The following is a 21,514-nucleotide window of genomic DNA, read 5'->3' as shown; positions in this document are numbered from 1 at the left end:
CGGATAGTTCCACACACCCTCAGAGAGAAATGACGCTGTCATCAAAAATATGTCTTCCTCCTGGAACACCCCACGACAAGATATGATTTGTCAGGGCGAACAACCCGCAATATACTGACGCAAAGTGTGTGTGTGTGTGTGTGTGTGTGTGTAGGGTTGGGTATCGAGAACCGGTTCTTTTCGAGTATTTATAAGAAATGATTCGATCCACCGATATCAATAGCCTTGTGGTTAATGATTCCCTTATTGGTCCTTCAGAGCAGCCGTTGTTTTTGAGGGTGTTTGTCGGGAAAATGATCATTCCTCTACGTTGATTACAGACCCTGTAGCAGCTCTGTAATCAACCATTTCTGCAGTGCGACACCACTTTGAAGCGTGGACCAATGAAGCAATGCTTTGATTCTCTAGCTCGTTGGTTCTTTGATTCGCTGCTCTTCAGAAACGGCAAGTCACCTCTTACAAACATTGTAATACAGACAAGAAACTACAATCGACTAAAACATTTTTTTTCCTCCCAAAATGAGACGCCCTGCATTCTTTATGAATTACATCCTGACATGCAGCACAGCCAGCTGCAACAGCTCAGCTCAGATGTATGGAAAGACATTCATGCCAATAATTGTTGTATGGCTGGGGTGCCTGGCTGCCTTTTGACAAATAATGTCTGAAAGGAAATGCTTTTGACAAAAAATACAGATTTTGATTATTTCTATTTATGTCCAGAGATCCACCATCTAGAGTTTATTATGTCCAAAGTTTAAGGATCCAGTGACCAATTTCATATTTATTTACTTTAAGACTCAATAAAATGTTCAATTTCAGTTCAATTTCAATTTAATCAGCTTATAAAGCGCCAAATCACAACAAATGCTGTCTCAAGGTGCCTCACATAGAACAGTTCAACATAAAAATTAAAATAAATAAATTAAAAAATTCAAATACATAATTAAAAACAGAAGTTTCATAAGAAAGAGAATAAAAATAGTCTTTAAGTCTTGACTTAAAAATGTTCACGGACTCCGACTGCCTCACGGTCGCAGGAAGACCGTTCCACAGAACGGGTGCACAATAAGAAAAAGCTCTTTGACCCGCTGACAGAGAAAAACTGTAAAGCCTACTTTTAGTACACAAAACAATTCACAAGAGGTATCGATAAGGGAATCGATAAAGAATCGGATCGATAAGCGGAATCGATAATGGTATCGATCCTAATGGTAATGATATCGATAAAATCTTATCGATACCCATCCCTCTGTGTGTGTGTGTGTGTGTGTGTGTGTGTGTGTGTGTGTGTGTGTGTGTGTGTGTGTGTGTGTGTGTGTGTGTGTGTGTGTGTGTGTCAGGACACTCCTTAAATCCTGATAATTATGATTATTTTTATTGTTACTGATTACATGCATGTGTTGTTGTCACAGGCTGGAATGATCCTTGATAATGGAGTGAAGACCACCCAGGCCAACAACAAGGACAAGAGACCCTTCTTGTCTCTTGTTGGATCCAGGTGAATTCAGTCAAGGCTAAAGTGCCATGTTTAAATTCTGTGTGTGGAACCTGTTCACTGATACTAATGTGTTTATTGAAATAAGCAAAACGCGACAAGATGAGATAAATGTTTACGGTCATCTTATGATGATGAATCGTATTCACAGATTTGTGCTTAAACCGTGTGGATGAACATGACAGATGTGAAGCGTCATTGGTGTCAAAACCTACAAAAGACAGCTGTGTGAACTAAACCGCAGCTTGTGAGTTCATCACTTAAATAAGAAAATAAATAAAAACCTGGAGCAGCATCAAGCAGCTCGAGCTCCACCTGCTGCTACAAGACCACAAAGCAAAGACTTTCCCTCCTGCAGGTTAGGTTAAAATGGGTCCACTTCATTTTCCGTGTTCAAATTTTATGAGGAGCGATTTTATCTTCATCACAGTGACACCACAGGAGCACAAAGGATTCTGGGACAACTGAAACAATAAATAATTGTCTATGTATTCTGTTAATTGTTAAGTGTTGTGCTGGTTCATTAAATCCTTCATTATGAATGAAGGATTTAATGGCTTTACGGCTTCAACACTTAAACAAAACCAATCTGACACCTCTCTCTGCTGTAAGCGAATCGATATGAAGCACTGCTTAATAAGAGTCTAATCAGCTCTGCAAACGAAGCGAAATGAACCAATGCTTTGTAAGAGTCGGGCTCTGCCCATACAGTTATATTATAGAAATAAAATATAAAAGAGTTATATCTATAAGAATTATATCTATGAGTTATATATATGACTTATATTCACTGTTATGTTGTAGAGTTACATATAATTTCAATTTCAAGATTGTCTCGCGGACGCAGGAAGACTGTTCCACAGAGTAGGTGCACGATCAGAAAAAGCTCTTTAACCTGCCGACTTCTTCTTCACCCTGGGAACACATAATAGTCCTGCATCCTGCGACCGCAAAACCCAGGCCGGCATGTAGGGTTTCACCAGGTCGGCCAGATAAAAAGGCAAGGCGCCAGTTCATGGACAATCTTATAGGTTCATAACAAGACCTTAAAATCTGCTCTCACAGAGACAGGAAGCCAGTGCAAGGATGCCAGAATGGGTGTAATATGTTCAAACCTCCTGCTTTTTGTCAGAAGTCTAGCAGCAGCATTCTGAACCAGCTGAAGACCCCTAATGCTGGACTGCAGCAACCTCGAAAACAGAACATTAACAATAGTCCAATCTAGAAGAGACAAAAGCATGAATCAGGGTCTCGGCATCAGCCACAGACAGGATGGGGCAGATCCTTGCTATATTTTGCAGATGGAAAAAAGCAGTCCTAGTAACATCCCTAATGTGGAGGTCAAAGGACAACGTTGGATCAAAAATTACCCAAAGGTTCCTCACTTTGTTCGTATGATGTATGACACACGAATCCAGGCTGAGCGCCAGCTGGTCAAATTGATGCCGATGTCTCGCTGGACCAAGAACCATCATTTCAGTCTTATCATAGTGTAAAAGTAGGACTTTACTAGACCTCCAGCTTCTCACTGATACAAGACAGTCCTCAAGAGATTTTATGGGAGTGTGATTATCAGCATATACAGCTGAGTATCATCATCATAACAATGAAAGGCAATCCCAAAATGCCACAGTATAAGCCCAAGGGGTGCTACATAAATGGAGAAAAGCAGGGGGCCTAAAACGGACCCCCATGGAACCCCGAATCTCATGTCACTAAGGGCACTTCCAGTAATCCCAAAGAGATTCTCCAACCTATCAAGCAAAATATGATGATCCACGGTATCATACACACCACTAACAACTCTAACAGCACCAAAACCATAGTGGTGTCCGACTCCATTCATTACTTCAGTGAGTGCTATCTCTGTGGAGTGATATTTTCTAAAAGCAGACTGCAGTGGCTCAAAAAGATTATTCTCAGTAAGGTGGTCCATGAGCTGCCGTGAAACCACTTTTTCCAGAATTTTAGAACAGAATGATAGATTTGATATCGGCCTATAATTTTTCAATACACTAGGGTCAAGTCTAGATTTCTTAAGTAATGGTTTAATCACTGCCAATTTAAAACATTTAGGAACTGATCCAGAGGTTAATGACAGATTAATAATTTCCAGCACAGTCAACCCAAGAATGGGCCACAGATCCTTAAACAGTTTAGTTGGTATAGGATCAAATAAACAGGTTGTGCTTTAGTAGACACCATGGGTTTCACCACCATGTCTGATGAAATACTATTAAATTCTGTAAATCTAGGTAACACCTCAATGGAGCAATCACCTCCATAGCAGGGAGCAGTGGTTGGGCCAAGGCGTGCTGAAATATGCGCAACCTAATGTCTTCTATTTTCTTCTCGAAATAATCCAAGAAGTCCTGTGCTGAGAAGGGAGAACGGCTAACAGGTTGCTGTCCATGAATGAGAAATGCTACTGTGTCAAACAAAAACTTTAAGTTATGTTTGTTTTTATTGATCAAATCAGAGTAATAGGCCCACTTTGTAGCCAGTAGTGCATACTTATAATCTACAATAGCATCACGCCATATAGAGTTATATTATAAACTTTTTATATTATATTTCTATAATATAACTCTATAGCTGAGTCATAGACTTATATTCTAGATATAACTCTTATATTTCTATAATATAACACTATGGATTGCCCAATAGAGTTATATTATAGATGTAACTTTTATGTTATATTTCTATAACTCTATGGCTCATCCCATAGAGTTATATTATGGATACAACTCTTTTATATTATATTTCTGTAATATAACTCTACAGTCTGACAATTAGTTTTTATTGAATTTTTCACTTAATTATACACACACCACAAAACAATATAACAATAACAATATAACAATATAACAGTCGGCTACTAAAATCAAATTCAGTCCTATAATAAGCATTAAACATAAACAGGTATAAACATGATCATATTCAAAACAATTTTAAGAGCAGCAATGAATTTAATATTCAGAGGGAACTTGAGACCAGCCACACATCAGTTTCCTGTAAATTTAGTCCATTTCCCCCACTTTGTTACATAAAGATCTGGCTGCAGTCTGAGCATAAATGTTAATCTCTCCATTTTATGAGTTTCTTCAACTCTTTTCAGCCAGTCCTCCAGCTTTGGAGGGTCTGGCAGAAGCCATTTTTGGGTAATTGTTTTTTTGGCTGCAGCACCAAAGATTTTAAATGTTGTGTGGGCCGCCAGAAGAAGAGGTACTGCTGGCCCACCACCAGAGGGTGCCCTGCCTGAAGTGCGGGCTTCAGGCACGAGAGGGCGCTGCCGCCACGGACACAGCCGGGGGTGACAGCTGTCACTCATTATCTCTTGACAGCTGTCACCCATCTACACTTCATCATCTCACTCCATAAAGACCAGACGTCATCTCCACCTCGTTGCCGAGATATCATCTACCTAAGGAGGTAAATTCTCAGCCGTTGTGATTGTCCGTTACAGACAATATTTTTGCTTGTGCTACTTTTGCAGTTGGGTTTCTGTGAGTGCTTGTAGCTGAGGCTGAGTTGGGACTGACGCCTTCTCACCCCAACATTTGATAAGTACACTTACGCTTACGTGCCAGCTTTCTGAATGAGAGGTGGAGGTGGAATATCCACCATAAGTGTTACTGGGTGTTCATACACCCACATCTGATTGTTTCTGCTCCTCGCCAGCAGTACCAGATCCGACACGCGGAGACGGTGGCCACCTGGGGACTCGGAACTTGGCGGCTCCAGTATTTTCCAGGTTCGGTGGCGGAGGAAATCGTGTGGTTCCGGTTCTTCTCAGGACAGACATCTTCTGTCCTCGAGCCTGCCCACACGACACCTTTGTTAATTGATTTTTGTACATATTCTGTAATCTGCTGTGTTGAGTTGTGCTATTCACAACAGTAAAGTGTTCATATTTGACTTCCTCCATTGTCCGTTCATTTATGCCCCCTGTTGTGGGTCCGTGTCACCACACTTTCACAACATAAGTATCTATCATTTATTGACATTTCCTCAGGGAGATCTAGCAATAATGTCAAAATGGGTTGCTGCAATTCTAAACCCAAAATCCATTCTATTTCCACTTTAACACCACTCCAAAATCCAGTAATTTTTGGACAGGACCAGAAAATGTGAGTGTAGTTGGCCTCTTTGTCCCCGCAACCTCTCCAACACTTAACAGCACCCAAGTTCCTCCCTTGTTGTTGTTTTGGAGTTATGAAAAATCGGACCAAACTTTTCCAACAAAACTCTCTCCAGTAATTTGAGGAAGAAGTTGACATTGCAGATTCACACATATTGTTCCACTGTTCATCTAAAATATCCATATTTAGATCTTTCTCCCATCTTTTTTTAATATAATCTGTTGATTTGCAGTTGCCATTCAACAAGCCTTGATAGAGTTTAGAAATGATCGATTTATGAAATCAAATCACTTTTATTTATATAGCGCCAAATCACAACAAACAGTTGCCCCAAGGCGCTTTATATTGTAAGGCAAAGCCATACAATAATTACGGAAAAACCCCAACGGTCAAAACGACCCCCTGTGAGCAAGCACTTGGCAACAGTGGAAAGGAAAAACTCCCTTTTAACAGGAAGAAACCTCCAGCAGAACCAGGCTCAGGGAGGGGAAGTCTTCTGCTGGGACTGGTTGGGGCTGAGGGAGCGAACCGGGAAAAAAACATGCTGTGGAGGGGGGCAGAGATCAATCACTAATGATTAAACGCAGTGGTGCATAGAGAGCAAAAAGAGAAAGAAACACTCAATGCATTATGGGAACCCCCCAGCAGTCTAAGTCTATAGCAGCATAACTAAGGGATGGTTCAGGGTCACCCAATCCAGCCCTAACTATAAGCTTTAGCAAAAAGGAAAGTTTTAAGCCTAATCTTAAAAGTAGAGAGGGTGTCTGTCTCCCTGATCCGAATTGGGAGCTGGTTCCACAGGAGAGGAGCCTGAAAGCTGAAGGCTCTGCCTCCCATTCTACTCTTACAAACCCTAGGAACTACAAGTAAGCCTGCAGTCTGAGAGCGAAGCGCTCTATTGGGGTGATATGGTACTATGAGGTCCCTAAGATAAGAAGGGACCTGACTATTCAAAACCTTATAAGTAAGAAGAAGAATTGTAAATTCTATTCTAGAATTAACAGGAAGCCAATGAAGAGAGGCCAATATGGGTGAGATATGCTCTCTCCTTCTAGTCCCCGTCAGTACTCTAGCTGCAGCATTTTGAATTAACTGAAGGCTTTTCAGAGAACTTTTAGGACAACCTGATAATAATGAATTACAATAATCCAGCCTAAAGGAAATAAATGCATGAATTAGTTTTTCAGCATCACTCTGAGACAAGACCTTTCTAATTTTAGAGATATTGCGTAAATGCAAAAAAGCAGTCTTACATATTTGTTTAATATGCGCTTTGAATGACATATCCTGATCAAAAATGACTCCAAGATTTCTCACAGTATTACTAGAGGTCAGGGTAATGCCATCCAGAGTAAGGATCTGGTTAGACACCATGTTTCTAAGATTTGTGGGGCCAAGTACAATAACTTCTGTTTTATCTGAGTTTAAAAGCAGGAAATTAGAGGTCATCCATGTCCTTATGTCTGTGAAGAAGATTCCCCATTTACATGAACAAATTGTAATCTATTAGATAAATATGATTCAAACCACCGCAGCGCAGTGCCTTTAATACCTATGGCATGCTCTAATCTCTGTAATAAAATTTTATGGTCAACAGTATCAAAAGCAGCACTGAGGTCTAACAAGCACAGAGATGAGTCCACTGTCTGAGGCCATAAGAAGATCATTTGTAACCTTCACTAATGCTGTTTCTGTACTATGATGAATTCTAAAACCTGACTGAAACTCTTCAAATAGACCATTCCTCTGCAGATGATCAGTTAGCTGTTTAACAACTACCCTTTCAAGAATTTTTGAGAGAAAAGGAAGGTTGGAGATTGGCCTATAATTAGCTAAGATAGCTGGGTCAAGTGATGGCTTTTTAAGTAATGGTTTAATTACTGCCACCTTAAAAGCCTGTGGTACATAGCCAACTAATAAAGATAGATTGATCATATTTAAGATCGAAGCATTAAATAATGGTAGGGCTTCCTTGAGCAGCCTGGTAGGAATGGGGTCTAATAGACATGTTGATGGTTTGGATGAAGTAACTAATGAAAATAACTCAGACAGAACAATCTGAGAGAAAGAGTCTAACCAAATACCGGCATCACTGAAAGCAGTCAAAGATAACGATACGTCTTTGGGATGGTTATGAGTAATTTTTTCTCTAATAGTTAAAATTTTATTAGCAAAGAAAGTCATGAAGTCATTACTAGTTAAAGTTAAAGGAATACTCAGCTCAATAGAGCTCTGACTCTTTGTCAGCTTGGCTACAGTGCTGAAAAGAAACCTGGGGTTGTTCTTATTTTCTTCAATTAGTGATGAGTAGTAAGATGTCCTAGCTTTACGGAGGGCTTTTTTATAGAGCAACAGACTCTTTTTCCAGGCTAAGTGAAGATCTTCTAAATTAGTGAGATGCCATTTCCTCTCCAACTTACGGGTTATCTGCTTTAAGCTGCGAGTTTGTGAGTTATACCACGGAGTCAGGCACTTCTGATTTAAAGCTCTCTTTTTCAGAGGAGCTACAGCATCCAAAGTTGTCTTCAATGAGGATGTACAACTATTGACGAGATACTCTATCTCACTTACAGAGTTTAGGTAGCTACTCTGCACTGTGTTGGTATATGGCATTAGGGAATATAAAGAAGGAAACATATCCTTAAACCTAGTTACAGCGCTTTCTGAAAGACTTCTAGTGTAATGAAACTTATTCCCCACTGCTGGGTAGTCCATCAGAGTAAATGTAAATGTTATTAAGAAATGATCAGACAGAAGGGAGTTTTCAGGGAATACTGTTAAGTCTTCAATTTCCATACCATAAGTCAGAACAAGATCTAAGATATGATTAAAATGGTGGGTGGAATCATTTACATTTTGAGCAAAGCCAGTTGAGTCTAATAATAGATTAAATGCAGTGTTGAGGCTGTCATTCTCAGCATCTGTGTAGATGTTAAAATCGCCCACTATAATTATCTTATCTGAGCTAAGCACTAAGTCAGACAAAAGTTCTGAAAATTCACAGAGAAACTCACAGTAACGACCAGGAGGACGATAGATAACAACAAATAAAACTGGTTTTTGGGACTTCCAATTTGGATGGACAAGACTAAGAGTCAAGCTTTCAAATGAATTAAAGCTCTGTCTGGGTTTTTGATTAATTAATAAGCTGGAATGGAAGATTGCTGATAATCCTCCGCCTCGGCCCGTGCTACGAGCGTTCTGGCAGTTAGTGTGACTCGGGGGTGTTGACTCATTTAAACTAACATAATCATCCTGCTGTAACCAGGTTTCTGTAAGGCAGAATAAATCAATATGTTGATCAATTATTATATCATTTACTAACAGGGACTTAGAAGAGAGAGACCTAATGTTTAATAGACCACATTTAACTGTTTTAGTCTGTGGTGCAGTTGAAGGTGCTATATTATTTTTTCTTTTTGAATTTTTATGCTTAAATAGATTTTTGCTGGTTATTGGTAGTCTGGGAGCAGGCACCGTCTCTACGGGGATAGGGTAATGAGGGGATGGCAGGGGGAGAGAAGCTGCAGAGAGGTGTGTAAGACTACAACTCTGCTTCCTGGTCCCAACCCTGGATAGTCACGGTTTGGAGGATTTAAGAAAATTGGCCAGATTTCTAGAAATGAGAGCTGCTCCATCCAAAGTGGGATGGATGCCGTCTCTCCTAACAAGACCAGGTTTTCCCCAGAAGCTTTGCCAATTATCTATGAAGCCCACCTCATTTTTTGGACACCACTCAGACAGCCAGCAATTCAAGGAGAACATGCGGCTAAACATGTCACTCCTGGTCCGATTGGGGAGGGGCCCAGAGAAAACTACAGAGTCCGACATTGTTTTTGCAAAGTTACACACCGATTCAATGTTAATTTTAGTGACCTCCGATTGGCGTAACCGGGTGTCATTACTGCCAACATGAATTACAATCTTACCAAATTTACGCTTAGCCTTAGCCAGCAGTTTCAAATTTCCTTCAATGTCGCCTGCTCTGGCCCCCGGAAGACAATTGACTATGGTTGCTGGTGTCGCTAACTTCACATTTCTCAAAACAGAGTCGCCAATAACCAGAGTTTGATCCTCGGCGGGTGTGTCGCCGAGTGGGGAAAAATGGTTAGAAATGTGAACGGGTTGGCGATGTACACGGGGCTTCTGTTTAGGACTATGCTTCCTCCTCACAGTCACCCAGTTGGCCTGCTTTCCCGGCTGCTCGGGATCTGCCAGAGGGAAACTAACGGCGGCTAAGCTACCTTGGTCCGCACCGACTACAGGGGCCTGGCTAGCTGTAGAATTTTCCACGGTGCGGAGCCGAGTCTCCAATTCGCCCAGCCTGGCCTCCAAAGCTACGAATAAGCTACACTTATTACAAGTACCATTACTGCTAAAGGAGGCCGAAGAATAACTAAACATTTCACACCCAGAGCAGAAAAGTGCGGGAGACACAGGAGAAGCCGCCATGCTAAACCGGCTAAGAGCTAGTAGCTGCGCTAAACTAGCGGATTCCTAAAAACACGCAAAGTTAATAACGTGTAAATAATTTAGAGGTGATTCAGCAGAGGGAGTGCTTTAGTTAAGGCACGTGAAGATAACACTGTGAAACAAATCGTTATCTAGGTAACTAGATCAATCTAACTGCGCAGATTAAACAGCTAACAGATACAGCAAAACACCGCTGTGCTCCGGAACAGGAAGTGATACAATACCGCAGTGAGAGCCAACCACCAGATTTACATTGATTATGGTATAACCAGATGAATTATCCCATTATTTTCTGACACCTTCACTACTTTTGAAAATATATATTGACGTAATTGTAAATACCTAAAAAAAAAAATCTCTGTTTTCTATATTAAATTTCTGCTGCAGGTTTTGGAAACTCAGCATGGCATTCTTATTTAATAGTTTACAATATGCAGTTATACCTTTATATGACCAGTTTTTAAAAGCTGAATCCATTTGATTAGGTTTGAACTCTGAGTCAAATGCAGCCCATCTTAAAACTCTTATCTGGTCGCTCATATTTAGTTTTTTCACCACCCCAAACCAAGTCGATAGTGTAAAGGAAACCAGCGGATTTAACTCCTTTTGACATGCCTCTGTTAGTTTCTGATCGCCAGTCAAAGCTTGTACTGGAATATTTCCACATTTTCTTTCTATTTCCTTCCATCTAGCCTCACAAGCATCGTCACACCAGTGTATAACTGTTTTAAGTTGAGCCGCAAGATAGTAGTCATATAGACTTGGGAGGGAAAATCCTCCTCTTTCTTTTTTGATCATCAGTGTACTGTATTTAACTCTAGGTTTTTGTCCTTTCCAAACAAATCTGGATATTTGTTTGTCCCATTCATGAAACTGTGAGTGAGGAATTTTAACAGGCAATGACATAAATAAGTATAATAACCTAGGCAACACTGACATCTTTATCACCTCAATTCTTGCACTAAAATCAAATATATAAGTTGCCCATTGTGTGAACTCTTCTTTAATCCTCCTATTTACATTGTCAAAGTTTTTCCTATACAAGCCACCTGGGTTGTGGGTGAGCCACACCCCCAAATATCTAATTGCTTTCTTAGACCAGTCAACGGTGATTTTATTTTTAATCTCTTTTGAAGGGGAATAATTAAAAGTCATAATTTGGGTTTTACCTATATTTAATTTATATCCTGAATAAGTACCAAATATGTCTAGTAAGTCTAGAAGGGCCTGAATGGATTGTTCTGGATTAGAGAGGTATAAAAGAACATCATCAGCGTATAATGCTATTTTGTGTTCTCTTGAATTTATTTCTATGCCTTGGATATTATTATTTCCTCTTATAGCCTGGGCTAGTGGCTCTATGTATAGGGCGAATAAACTAGGGGATAATGGACAGCCCTGACGGGTAGATCTCTCCAGATTTATTCGGTCTGATAAACGTCCATTTATCTTAATTCTTGCTGTAGGTGCTGAGTATAGTGTCCTAATACTATTAATTGAACTTTCAGAAAAACCAAATCACTTCAAGACTAAGAATATATATTCCCAGCTAACACAGTCAAAGGCTTTTTCAGCATCTAAACTAACCAGTACTGCTTTTTCCTTTTTTGCCTGAATATTGTGAATTACATGAAGAGAACGTCTTATGTTATCTTGAGTTTGTCGGCCAATGACAAAACCGGTCTGATCCTCCTCAATCAAGTCTGGGACAAATGAGTTCAGTCTACTGGATATTATAGATGCATATAATTTGTAATCTTGATTTAGAATTGATATTGGCCTATACGAGCTGCACAGTATTTTATCCTTGCCTTCCTTTGGTATTACTGTTATAATCGCCTCTGTCCATGATGGTGGTGTGGTCATTTTCACTAGCGTCCAATTCAGTGATTTTAATAATACCGGTAATAATTCTTCTTCAAACGTTTTATACCACTTGGCTGGCAGGCTGTCTGTACCTGGTGTTTTATTGTTTTTTAGTTTTCTTAACATCATCTTCAGTTCCTTCATATCTATTGGTTTAGTTAAACTTTCATTCTGAGTTTCTCCAATTGATGGTAAATCTAATGAATTTAAAAATATTTTAACATCTTCTAGATTACTTTGTTCAGGTTGTGTATATAATAATGTTTGAAATGCTTTATCGATTCCTTCTAAATTGTTTTCTTGTTTCCCTGTTTTGGGGTCAACTATTGCGCATACTGTTTGCTGCTTTTGTTTTTCACGAATTTTCCTAGCAAGTAATTTTGTTGCCTTTGGTCCTGTTTCGTAATATGTCTGTTTCATAAATTTATATTTCTTTTCTTCCTCTTCTTTATGAATATCTAAAATTTTTGTCCTTACCTGTGGAATTAATTCAAGGGTCTGACTAGATTGATTCCTAATATGTTCACTTTCCAAGCTTTTTAATGTATTTTCCAGATCATTAAGTTGTTTTTCCTTTGCTCTCCTAATAGCTGTACTCAGTGATATAAATTTCCCTCTTATAATAGCTTTCAAAGTGTCCCATAAAATATTAGGATTGACTTGTTCATTGTCATTTAATTGCAAAACGTTTTCTATTTCTGCTTTTTATAACGTTTTTATTATTTAATAAACTTGTATTTGGGTGATTCTTAGACTACGGGCACTTATGTCCTTTGATCATATTGTATGAAAAACAGAAAAAATGGGAAATTTCACACTTTTATAGTTATCTTTACAATGAAAGTGTGTTAAGAAATTTGTTCTAGTAGTCTATGATGACTTTTTCACCTTTTTTCAGCATCATTATATGCAAATATTGCCGTTTTGTGCTTGTCGCACACCCAGACTTTTGATCTTCAATGATAAAAATGAATGGTAAAGAAACGTTTTTTCTAATGTTTTAAAATATCTCTGAATAAAATATCAGTAAAATAATCAAAACATAATTGGGGTATTCAATGTCATACAACGGTTGTGATTTTTTTTTAAACAAAATGTAGTTGTCCCACACTATTGCCGTAATTTCCACCACAACACTGTAATATCCCTAAACAGTTTGTATGAAAGATTGTTGGGGTAGTTTCTATGGAGATAAACAGTGACATCAGAGCACATGTATATAGCGCCAAATCACAACAAACAGTTGCCCCAAGGCACTTTATATTGTAAGGCAATGGTGTGGTGGAAATTACATTTACAAGGCCAATAGTGCCCGTAGTTAAAGAATCACCCATTTAGTCTCCATATTGTTGTGTGGGCCGCTGAAGAGGAGGTAGTGCTGGCCCACTACCACCAGAGGGCGCCCTGCTTGAAGTGCGGGCTTCAAGCATGAGAGGGCGTCGGAGCAACAGAGAGTGACAGCTGTCACTCGTCAGCAGCACCAGCTATCACTCCTTCTACCATCACCATAAAAGCCGGATTGCAACTCCACCTCCCGCCGAGAAATCAGCTACCACTCAGGTAACCTTCTCTGCTGTGATTTTCTGCATATTTGTTCTGTGTGCAGCCGTTTTCCTGTGGCTACAGTCTGAAGCTGGATTGGTGGATAGTGTGAGTGCAACGTCTTCGCCTCTCACTCCTTCCAGGGAAGTGACTGACAGGAGCTGCACGGGTGATTCTGTTTCTGGAGGTGGTGCCCGTGATGAAGCAAGGCACATTGAGTTTTGATTTGATAAATATTCAATAAATTACTTTTTCAGTTAAAATTTGTGTTTGTCTTATTGTTTGCATTCCTGCAAGTGGCCGATTGAATGTTATTTTGCACTTTAGTTCATTAACACATGCAAAATCTTGATGTCAAATGTCCTGTTCCCGCCCACTGTCATATGCGCCATTATTCTGAGTAAATCACATGCAAAATCTTCACCAACCCCACTCACAAAATTTTTGGAAGTCCACATAGTTTTGCACTCATTATCTAGGGTCGAAGACCCTTCATGTGGACAGAACTGAGTGAATCCGGTGTAGTGCTTGGTCTTTGGGCCAGGTGAGGATCAGTTCTCTGTGGGCTGCTGTTGATGTCCGTGGTCTTTTGATTTCCCCACCTCACTCAGTGGAGGACTTGCAGGTGGCAGAGGTACAGGCTGTCTGAGTCATATCCCGTTGACACTGTGTCTGTGTGTTTTGTTGTGCCCACGGGATGTGTAGGTACGGCCCCCACCAAGACGCTGATCCCTTCAAACCCAGAGTTCCTGCTCTCATTCACCACTTTGTGGCGTACAAGAACCAGGACCACGGAGCGTGGCTGAGGGGAGGAGATGTCTGGCTGGACAGCTGCCAGTGAGTACTGCATGAATGTATCTAAAACTCAACACGTCTTTGACCAACTTAATGGATGACTGAACGTGAGAGTGTCAAAATTACCAAAAAGAGACTCCAACACCTCAAGATGTGTGCCCACAAGGTGCATGCCATGTCAGCCACAGCACACAAGGTGCTGCTGCAGTGTGCAAGGTGCACGGTACATCTGCCACAGTGCACAAGGTGTGCGCTGCATCTGCCACTGCATACAAGGTGCATGCTGCATCTGCCACAGCACACAAGGTGCATGCCGCATCTGCCACAGCACACAAGGTGCATGCCGCATCTGCCACAGCACACAAGGTGCATGCGGCATTAGCCACAGCAAAAAAGGTGCACGCTGCATCTGCCACTGCATACAAGGTGCACGACGCATCTGCCGCTGCATGCGCTTTATCCTTCAAAACAAAGTCCAATGTGTTGTTGTGAAGCTTTGCTTTTTTTTAGAACTATAACCTCACCATCATCAGATTTATTATTTTTTTAAAATTCTCTCTTATTTTAGATTTGCTGATAACGGCATCGGCCTCACACTGGCAAGGTAAACATGTGCACACACACACACACACACACACACACACACACACACACACACACACACACACACACACACACACACACACACACACACACACACACACACACACCATACATACATATACATACATGCATGCACACACACACACACACACACACACACACACATGCATATCCATACATACACTCACACAAAACACGTGAGATGAGAGCCGTGTGAATCCACACATCTGGCTCTCTCCGTCTCCTCCTCCTCTCTGCACCACTCCATGGCACAGAGCCCAACTAAGCATGCAGTCACAAAGTTCTTCTGCTGTGTATTTTGAGGAGCAAACTGGAGCGATCTGAATTGTTCAGCAGCTGATGGATGAATATGGGTGTGTGTGTGGAGACAAGTCGCCTCATTCACAACGTGACAGAATGATGTGCAATAGCGCGCAACATTAATTCTTGACCGTGCGTAATGGTTCCTGATAATTCGGCAGTAACACGTGCCATTAATCGTAACGTGTGGTAACAGGTTGCAGCAGTTCCTGAGGACACCTGATGCCTCTGCCTCAAATCATCACATTTGTGATCAGCGGCCAAGAATGTATACTTTGTGGCATTCGTGACTTGTCGTCGTTATGTGTAAACGCAACATAAGAAACCACATGTACAGGGTTTCATCCAGGATGTCTCTGTACATTGTTGCATTCATCTTCCGTCAAACCTGACAAGTCTCTCAGTTCCTGCCACTGAGCATGATGCTGCCACTACCATGCTTTACTGTACTGATTTTGGCTGGAATTCACACCAAAGAGTTCAACCTTTGTCTCAGTTGTGGTCTTCTTCTCTGACAGTTTTGGATTGCTTCTTTGACAGTTTTGGTCTTCCTCTCTGACAGTTTTGGTTTTCTTCTATGACAGTTTTGGTCTACTTCTTTGGCAGTTTTGGCTTTCTTCTCTTACAGCTTTGGTCTTCTGTGACCGTTTTAGTCTTCTTCTCTGATAGTTTTGGTCTACTATGACAGTTTTGGCCTTCTTCTCTTACGGTTTTGGTTTACTTGTATGACAGTTTTATGGCCACACATTTTCTAAGTGCCAAGCGAATGGTGTTAGATCTTCATGCGTGTGACCTGCTGCGAGAGGGATCGAATGGGCTCTCGCAGGGCACACTCTGTTTTCAGCTGCTGGTGTGCGCAAATAGTTGTAGCAACAGGTGTACGAGGTGTTGGAGGCAACTACAATTTCGTATGTATTGCATACGATTCCTGCTTCATGCGCAATTCGACCACATTCGTACTATGTGTGAAGGGGCCCTTAATTGTATATAGTCTGAGTTTTTACTCTTTTATGAAACAGTTTCTTCAGTTTGTCACCTTTTGATAAAGAACATTCCTGAGTTGACTTCCATCTTAAGAAGAGAGACTTCTCAGTTTGCACTCCTTTTTATGAAGAAGAAATCTTCAGTTTAATTCTGTCCCTGTTGACACTTGCCTTCCTTGAAGAAAGGACAGTTCTAAGTTTGAACTCTGTTTATGTTGACACTCACTTTCCATGAAGAAAGAAACTTTCTGTCGGTGTTAACTTCACCATCTTTGAAATAAAGAAACTCCTTGGTTAATTCTCTCTGTATTTAGAACTCTCCAGTCTTGAGAAGAAGACTCCTTAGTTTGATTACTCCGGTATGAAGCTTCTTCAGTTTGACTGCACCAGTTTATGAAGAGGATTTCCTCCACCTGTTTTGTCTCCACTCTTGACTGTTTGATTCTCATTTGTGTTAAATAAAACTGTGCTTTAATGCCATCCTCTGTCTGAGCTGGCCGGCATCCTGGGGTTCTACTCTGTCCACGTAAGTCCTGGTTCCAGTTAGTCGCCATAACTCCCAACCATAACAGGAATGAAGAGCCGAGGTTTAAATACACACAGGGGGATGAGGTGTGAATGAGCTGCAGTCTGTTGACAGCTCCAGCTCCGCTCGCACACAATCTGGAGACAGAACAAAAACAAGACAGGATACAGACAGAGGCAGGAGCCAAGGCCCGCAATTAAGGATCTGTGTGTGACGTCACGGATTTGCGTGCGTGAAGACATTATCCATTTTGGCGGTGACTCCAAAATAAACAACAGCAGTGCACGCGATCTCAACACTTTTATAACCATGCCGTCATACTGTTGTGCAGTTGGTTGCAGTAATTATCAACTTACTAACTTATCGATGTACAGGTTTCCAAGTAATGTTGAACGTAGAAAGCAGTGGATAGCAGCAGTAAATAGAAAGAATTGGCAGCCTAATCAGTACTCACGCTTATGCAGTGAACACTGCATAAATGTGAATTAGCACGAATTCACAGGTGTTTTGTCTAACAATATTTGGGCTTAAAAACAAAAACAATTTTGACACCTTTATCCCAGTGAAACTTTTTCATTTGAACATGCAGTGTATTTTAGCACTGCTTATCATTACGTTATGACTTATCAATTATAATGCTTATGTCAGTTGCTATACTATTGTCATTTTGTCATAATTATTAGGCCCACACAACAGACAATGTAGTTTATTTTAGTATATAAGTTGTGATCATCATTCATTACCCAATTGTGATTTTTATATGACACATAATTTCAGGTGCCAAGAGTGACCATCCACTGTCACCAGATTTTGTGCCTGCTATATTCAGCCATGTAAAGTCACCACAGAAAAAAAGAGCTCAAGCCAGTCTTAAGAAGTTCCATCAGCGCCAGTCTCTGAAAAGAAAAAAGAGAGAAACAGAGGGTAGACATCATGCTATCCAAGCTCTTCTTGCACTGTCAAATTCAGGTGCTTCCAATGACGAGCCACAGCACCATCTAGAGGAGGGGGATGTCACAGAATTAAATGAAGATCTGGACATTGTGGCTGACAGTGAGGACCTTGTTGCTGGTGTCTCTTCTCAGATTGATCATGTAATGCAGATAAGTGCATCATGTCAGATAGATCTAACAGTTGCTGACATTAATGCCATTGAAACAGACTGTCATAACATGCGAACAGAACACCTAAACCTCAAGGCAAAGTTAGATTCAAGTGACATTGTGTCAGAAGCCACACTGAGAACTAATGATGACAAAGTGAGATGCGTAACTGGCTTACCAAACTTTGCAGTTCTGCTAGCTGTCTTCGGTGTCATCAAAGGATCCCTCAAAGATACACAATCCATGTCTGCTTTTCAGCAATTTTTGCTGACATGCATGAGACTGCGGTTGAACTTGACCATGTAGTTTGTTGGTTACTTGTTTGGCATTCATACATCTACTGTATCACGGATCTTTGGAAATGTCACACTACTAAATGATCGTTTGGTTCCACTTAGTGTAATCTGGCCTGGTCGTGATGAGATAAGGACATCTTTGCCAATGTGCTTCAGAAAACATTCCTCCAAGTGCATTAGCATCATAGATTGCTTTGAGATCTTCATTGACAAACCAAAAGATCTTAGAGCTAAAGCCCAGACCTATTCACAATACAAGTCACATAACACTATGAAATACCTGATTGGGATAACACCTCAAGGAGTTATTTCATTTATCTCCAAGGGTTGGGGAGGAAGAGCAACAGACCAGCATATTACAGCAAACAGTGGATTTTTGGATAGACTGTTACCTGGTGACCTAGTGCGAGCTGACAGATGATTTACAATTCAAGATCAAGCTGGTCTTTATTGTGCTCGAGTGGAAATTCCAGCATTCACAAGGGGTAAGAAACAATTAGGAGCAGTTGAACTTGAGGACACTAGAAAGTTGGCTTCAGTACGGATTCACGTGGAGCGAGTAATCGGAGTTGCACGACAGAAGTACACAATGCTGCAGGGTCGTGTACCTATTACACTCCTGCATAACACAGATAATGAGGAATTTACTACTCTCGACAAGATTGTTCGTGTAGCTTGTGCTTTAACAAACACTTGTCCATCTGTATTTCCATTTGATTAGCTTTCACTTAATCTTCCTGAAATGATTTAAAGTTAATGTATTGTTCATATTATTATCATGCTTATGTTAGTTTTCAAAATTTATAGGTGTTAAGACTTAAGAAAATAATATGCTATCCCTTCAATATGTATAAGTGCTGAGTAGCTGTACATGGTACATTAGTAGTCTCTTTTTTAAGGTAGTAAACTCAAATAATCAAATTTTCAAAGAATGTATACAAAATATATATATACAGACCTATACACAATATCTTGTGAACTACAGGTAATTTATCATACTAGAATACAGTGCATTTCTGTCTAAAGCAACAATAGTCACGATGCATTGTTTGTAATAACAGAAATTTGGTTATGAGTTTTGTGAATTCTTTTTTGCATTGTCAATTATTCAACAGTCTGTACACAACCACTGCCACAAGCAGTGAGAGCCAACGACGACCGCTTGCCTCTACTGGTGGTTGGCTCTCACTGCGGTATTGTATCACTTCCTGTTCCGGAGCACAGCGGTGTTTTTCTGTATCTGTTAGCTGTTTAATCTGCGCAGTTAGATTGATCTAGTTAACTAGATAACGATTTGTTTCACAGTGTAATCTTCACGTGCCTTAACTAAAGCACTCCGTCTGCTGAATCACCTCTAAATTATTTACACATTATTCACTTTGTGTGTTTTTAGGAATCCGCTAGCTTAGCCAGGCCCCTGTAGTCGGTGCGGACCAAGGTAGCTTAGCTGCCGTTAGTTTCCCTCTGGCAGATCCCGAGCAGCCGGGAAAGCAGGCCGACTGGGTGACTGTGAGGAGGAAGCGTAGCCCTAAACAGAAGCCCCGTGTACACCGCCAACCCGATCACATTTCTAACCGTTTTTCCCCACTCGACGACACACCCGCCGAGGATCAAACTCTGGTTATTGGCGACTCTGTTTTGAGAAATGTGAAGTTAGTGACACCAGCAACCATAGTCAATTGTCTTCCGGGGGCCAGAGCAGGCGACATTGAAGGAAATTTGAAACTGCTGGCTAAGGCTAAGCGTAAATTTGGTAAGATTGTAATTCACGTCGGCAGTAATGATACCCGGTTACGCCAATCAGAGGTCACTAAAATTAACATTGATTCGGTGTGTAACTTTGCAAAAACAATGTCGGACTCTGTAGTTTTCTCTGGGCCCCTCCCCAGTCGGACCGGGAGTGACATTTCTCCTTGAATTGCTGGCTGTCTGAGTGGTGTCCAAAAAATGAGGTGGGCTTCATAGATAATTGGCAAAGCTTCTGGGGAAAACCTGGTCTTGTTAGGAGACACGGCATCCATCCTACTTTGGATGGAGCAGCTCTCATTTCTAGAAATCTGGCCAATTTTCTTAAATCCTCCAAACCGTGACTATCCAGGGTTGGGACCAGGAAGCAGAGTTGTAGTCTTACACACCTCTCTGCAGCTTCTCTCCCCTTGCCATCCCCTCATTACTCCATCCCCGTAGAGACGGTGCCTGCTCCCAGACGACCAATAACCAGCAAAAATCTATTTAAGCATAAAAATTCAAAAAGAAAAATAATATAGCACCTTCAACTGCACCACAGACTAAAACAGTTAAATGTGGTCTATTAAACATTAGGCCTCTCTCTTCTAAGTCCCTGTTAGTAAATGATATAATAATTGATCAACATATTGATTTATTCTGCCTTACAGAAACCTGGTTACAGCAGGATGAATATGTTAGTTTAAATGAGTCAACTCCCCCGAGTCACACTAACTGCCAGAATGCTCGTAGCACGGGCCGAGGCGGAGGATTAGCAGCAATCTTCCATTCCAGCTTATTAATTAATCAAAAACCCAGACAGAGCTTTAATTCATTTGAAAGCTTGACTCTTAGTCTTGTCCATCCAAATTGGAAGTCCCAAAAACCAGTTTTATTTGTTATTATCTATCGTCCACCTGGTCGTTACTGTGAGTTTCTCTGTGAATTTTCAGACCTTTTGTCTGACTTAGTGCCTAGCTCAGATAAGATAATTATAGTGGGTGATTTTAACATCCACACAGATGCTGAGAATGACAGCCTCAACACTGCATTTAATCTATTATTAGACTCAATTGGCTTTGCTCAAAATGTAAATGAGTCCACCCACCACTTTAATCATATCTTAGATCTTGTTCTGACTTATGGTATGGAAATTGAAGACTTAACAGTATTCCCTGAAAACTCCCTTCTGTCTGATCATTTCTTAATAACATTTACATTTACTCTGATGGACTACCCAGCAGTGGGGAATAAGTTTCATTATACTAGAAGTCTTTCAGAAAGCGCTGTAACTAGGTTTAAGGATATGATTCCTTCTTTATGTTCTCTAATGCCATATACCAACACAGTGCAGAGTAGCTACCTAAACTCTGTAAGTGAGATAGAGTATCTCGTCAATAGTTTTACATCCTCATTGAAGACAACTTTGGATGCTGTAGCCCCTCTGAAAAAGAGAGCTTTAAATCAGAAGTGCCTGACTCCGTGGTATAACCCTCCATAAAGCTAGGACATCTTACTACTCATTACTAATTGAAGAAAATAAGAACAACCCCAGGTTTCTTTTCAGCACTGTAGCCAGGCTGACAAAGAGTCAGAGCTCTATTGAGCCGAGTATTCCTTTAACTTTAACTAGTAATGACT

At 40.6% G+C, this 21,514-nt stretch overlaps 1 protein-coding gene across 1 annotated transcript in view; it reads left to right on the top strand.

Annotated features, from left to right (window-relative positions):
* Positions 1 to 21,514, top strand: part of cemip (cell migration inducing hyaluronidase 1) — a 375,103-nt gene that overhangs the window by 247,616 nt on the left and 105,973 nt on the right. Inside the window, exons 17-19 of the mRNA XM_034184142.1 lie at positions 1,416 to 1,501; positions 14,227 to 14,358; positions 14,885 to 14,920. Of these exons, the coding sequence (XP_034040033.1) occupies positions 1,416 to 1,501; positions 14,227 to 14,358; positions 14,885 to 14,920 (254 nt within the window). The remainder of the gene's footprint in view (positions 1 to 1,415; positions 1,502 to 14,226; positions 14,359 to 14,884; positions 14,921 to 21,514) is intronic.

Source organism: Thalassophryne amazonica, chromosome 2, assembly GCF_902500255.1.
Source record: "Thalassophryne amazonica chromosome 2, fThaAma1.1, whole genome shotgun sequence".
NCBI classification, from domain to species: Eukaryota; Metazoa; Chordata; class Actinopteri; order Batrachoidiformes; family Batrachoididae; genus Thalassophryne; species Thalassophryne amazonica.
The sequence above is the reverse complement of the archived record's forward strand: the minus strand, read 5'-3'. Positions and strand labels throughout refer to the sequence as shown.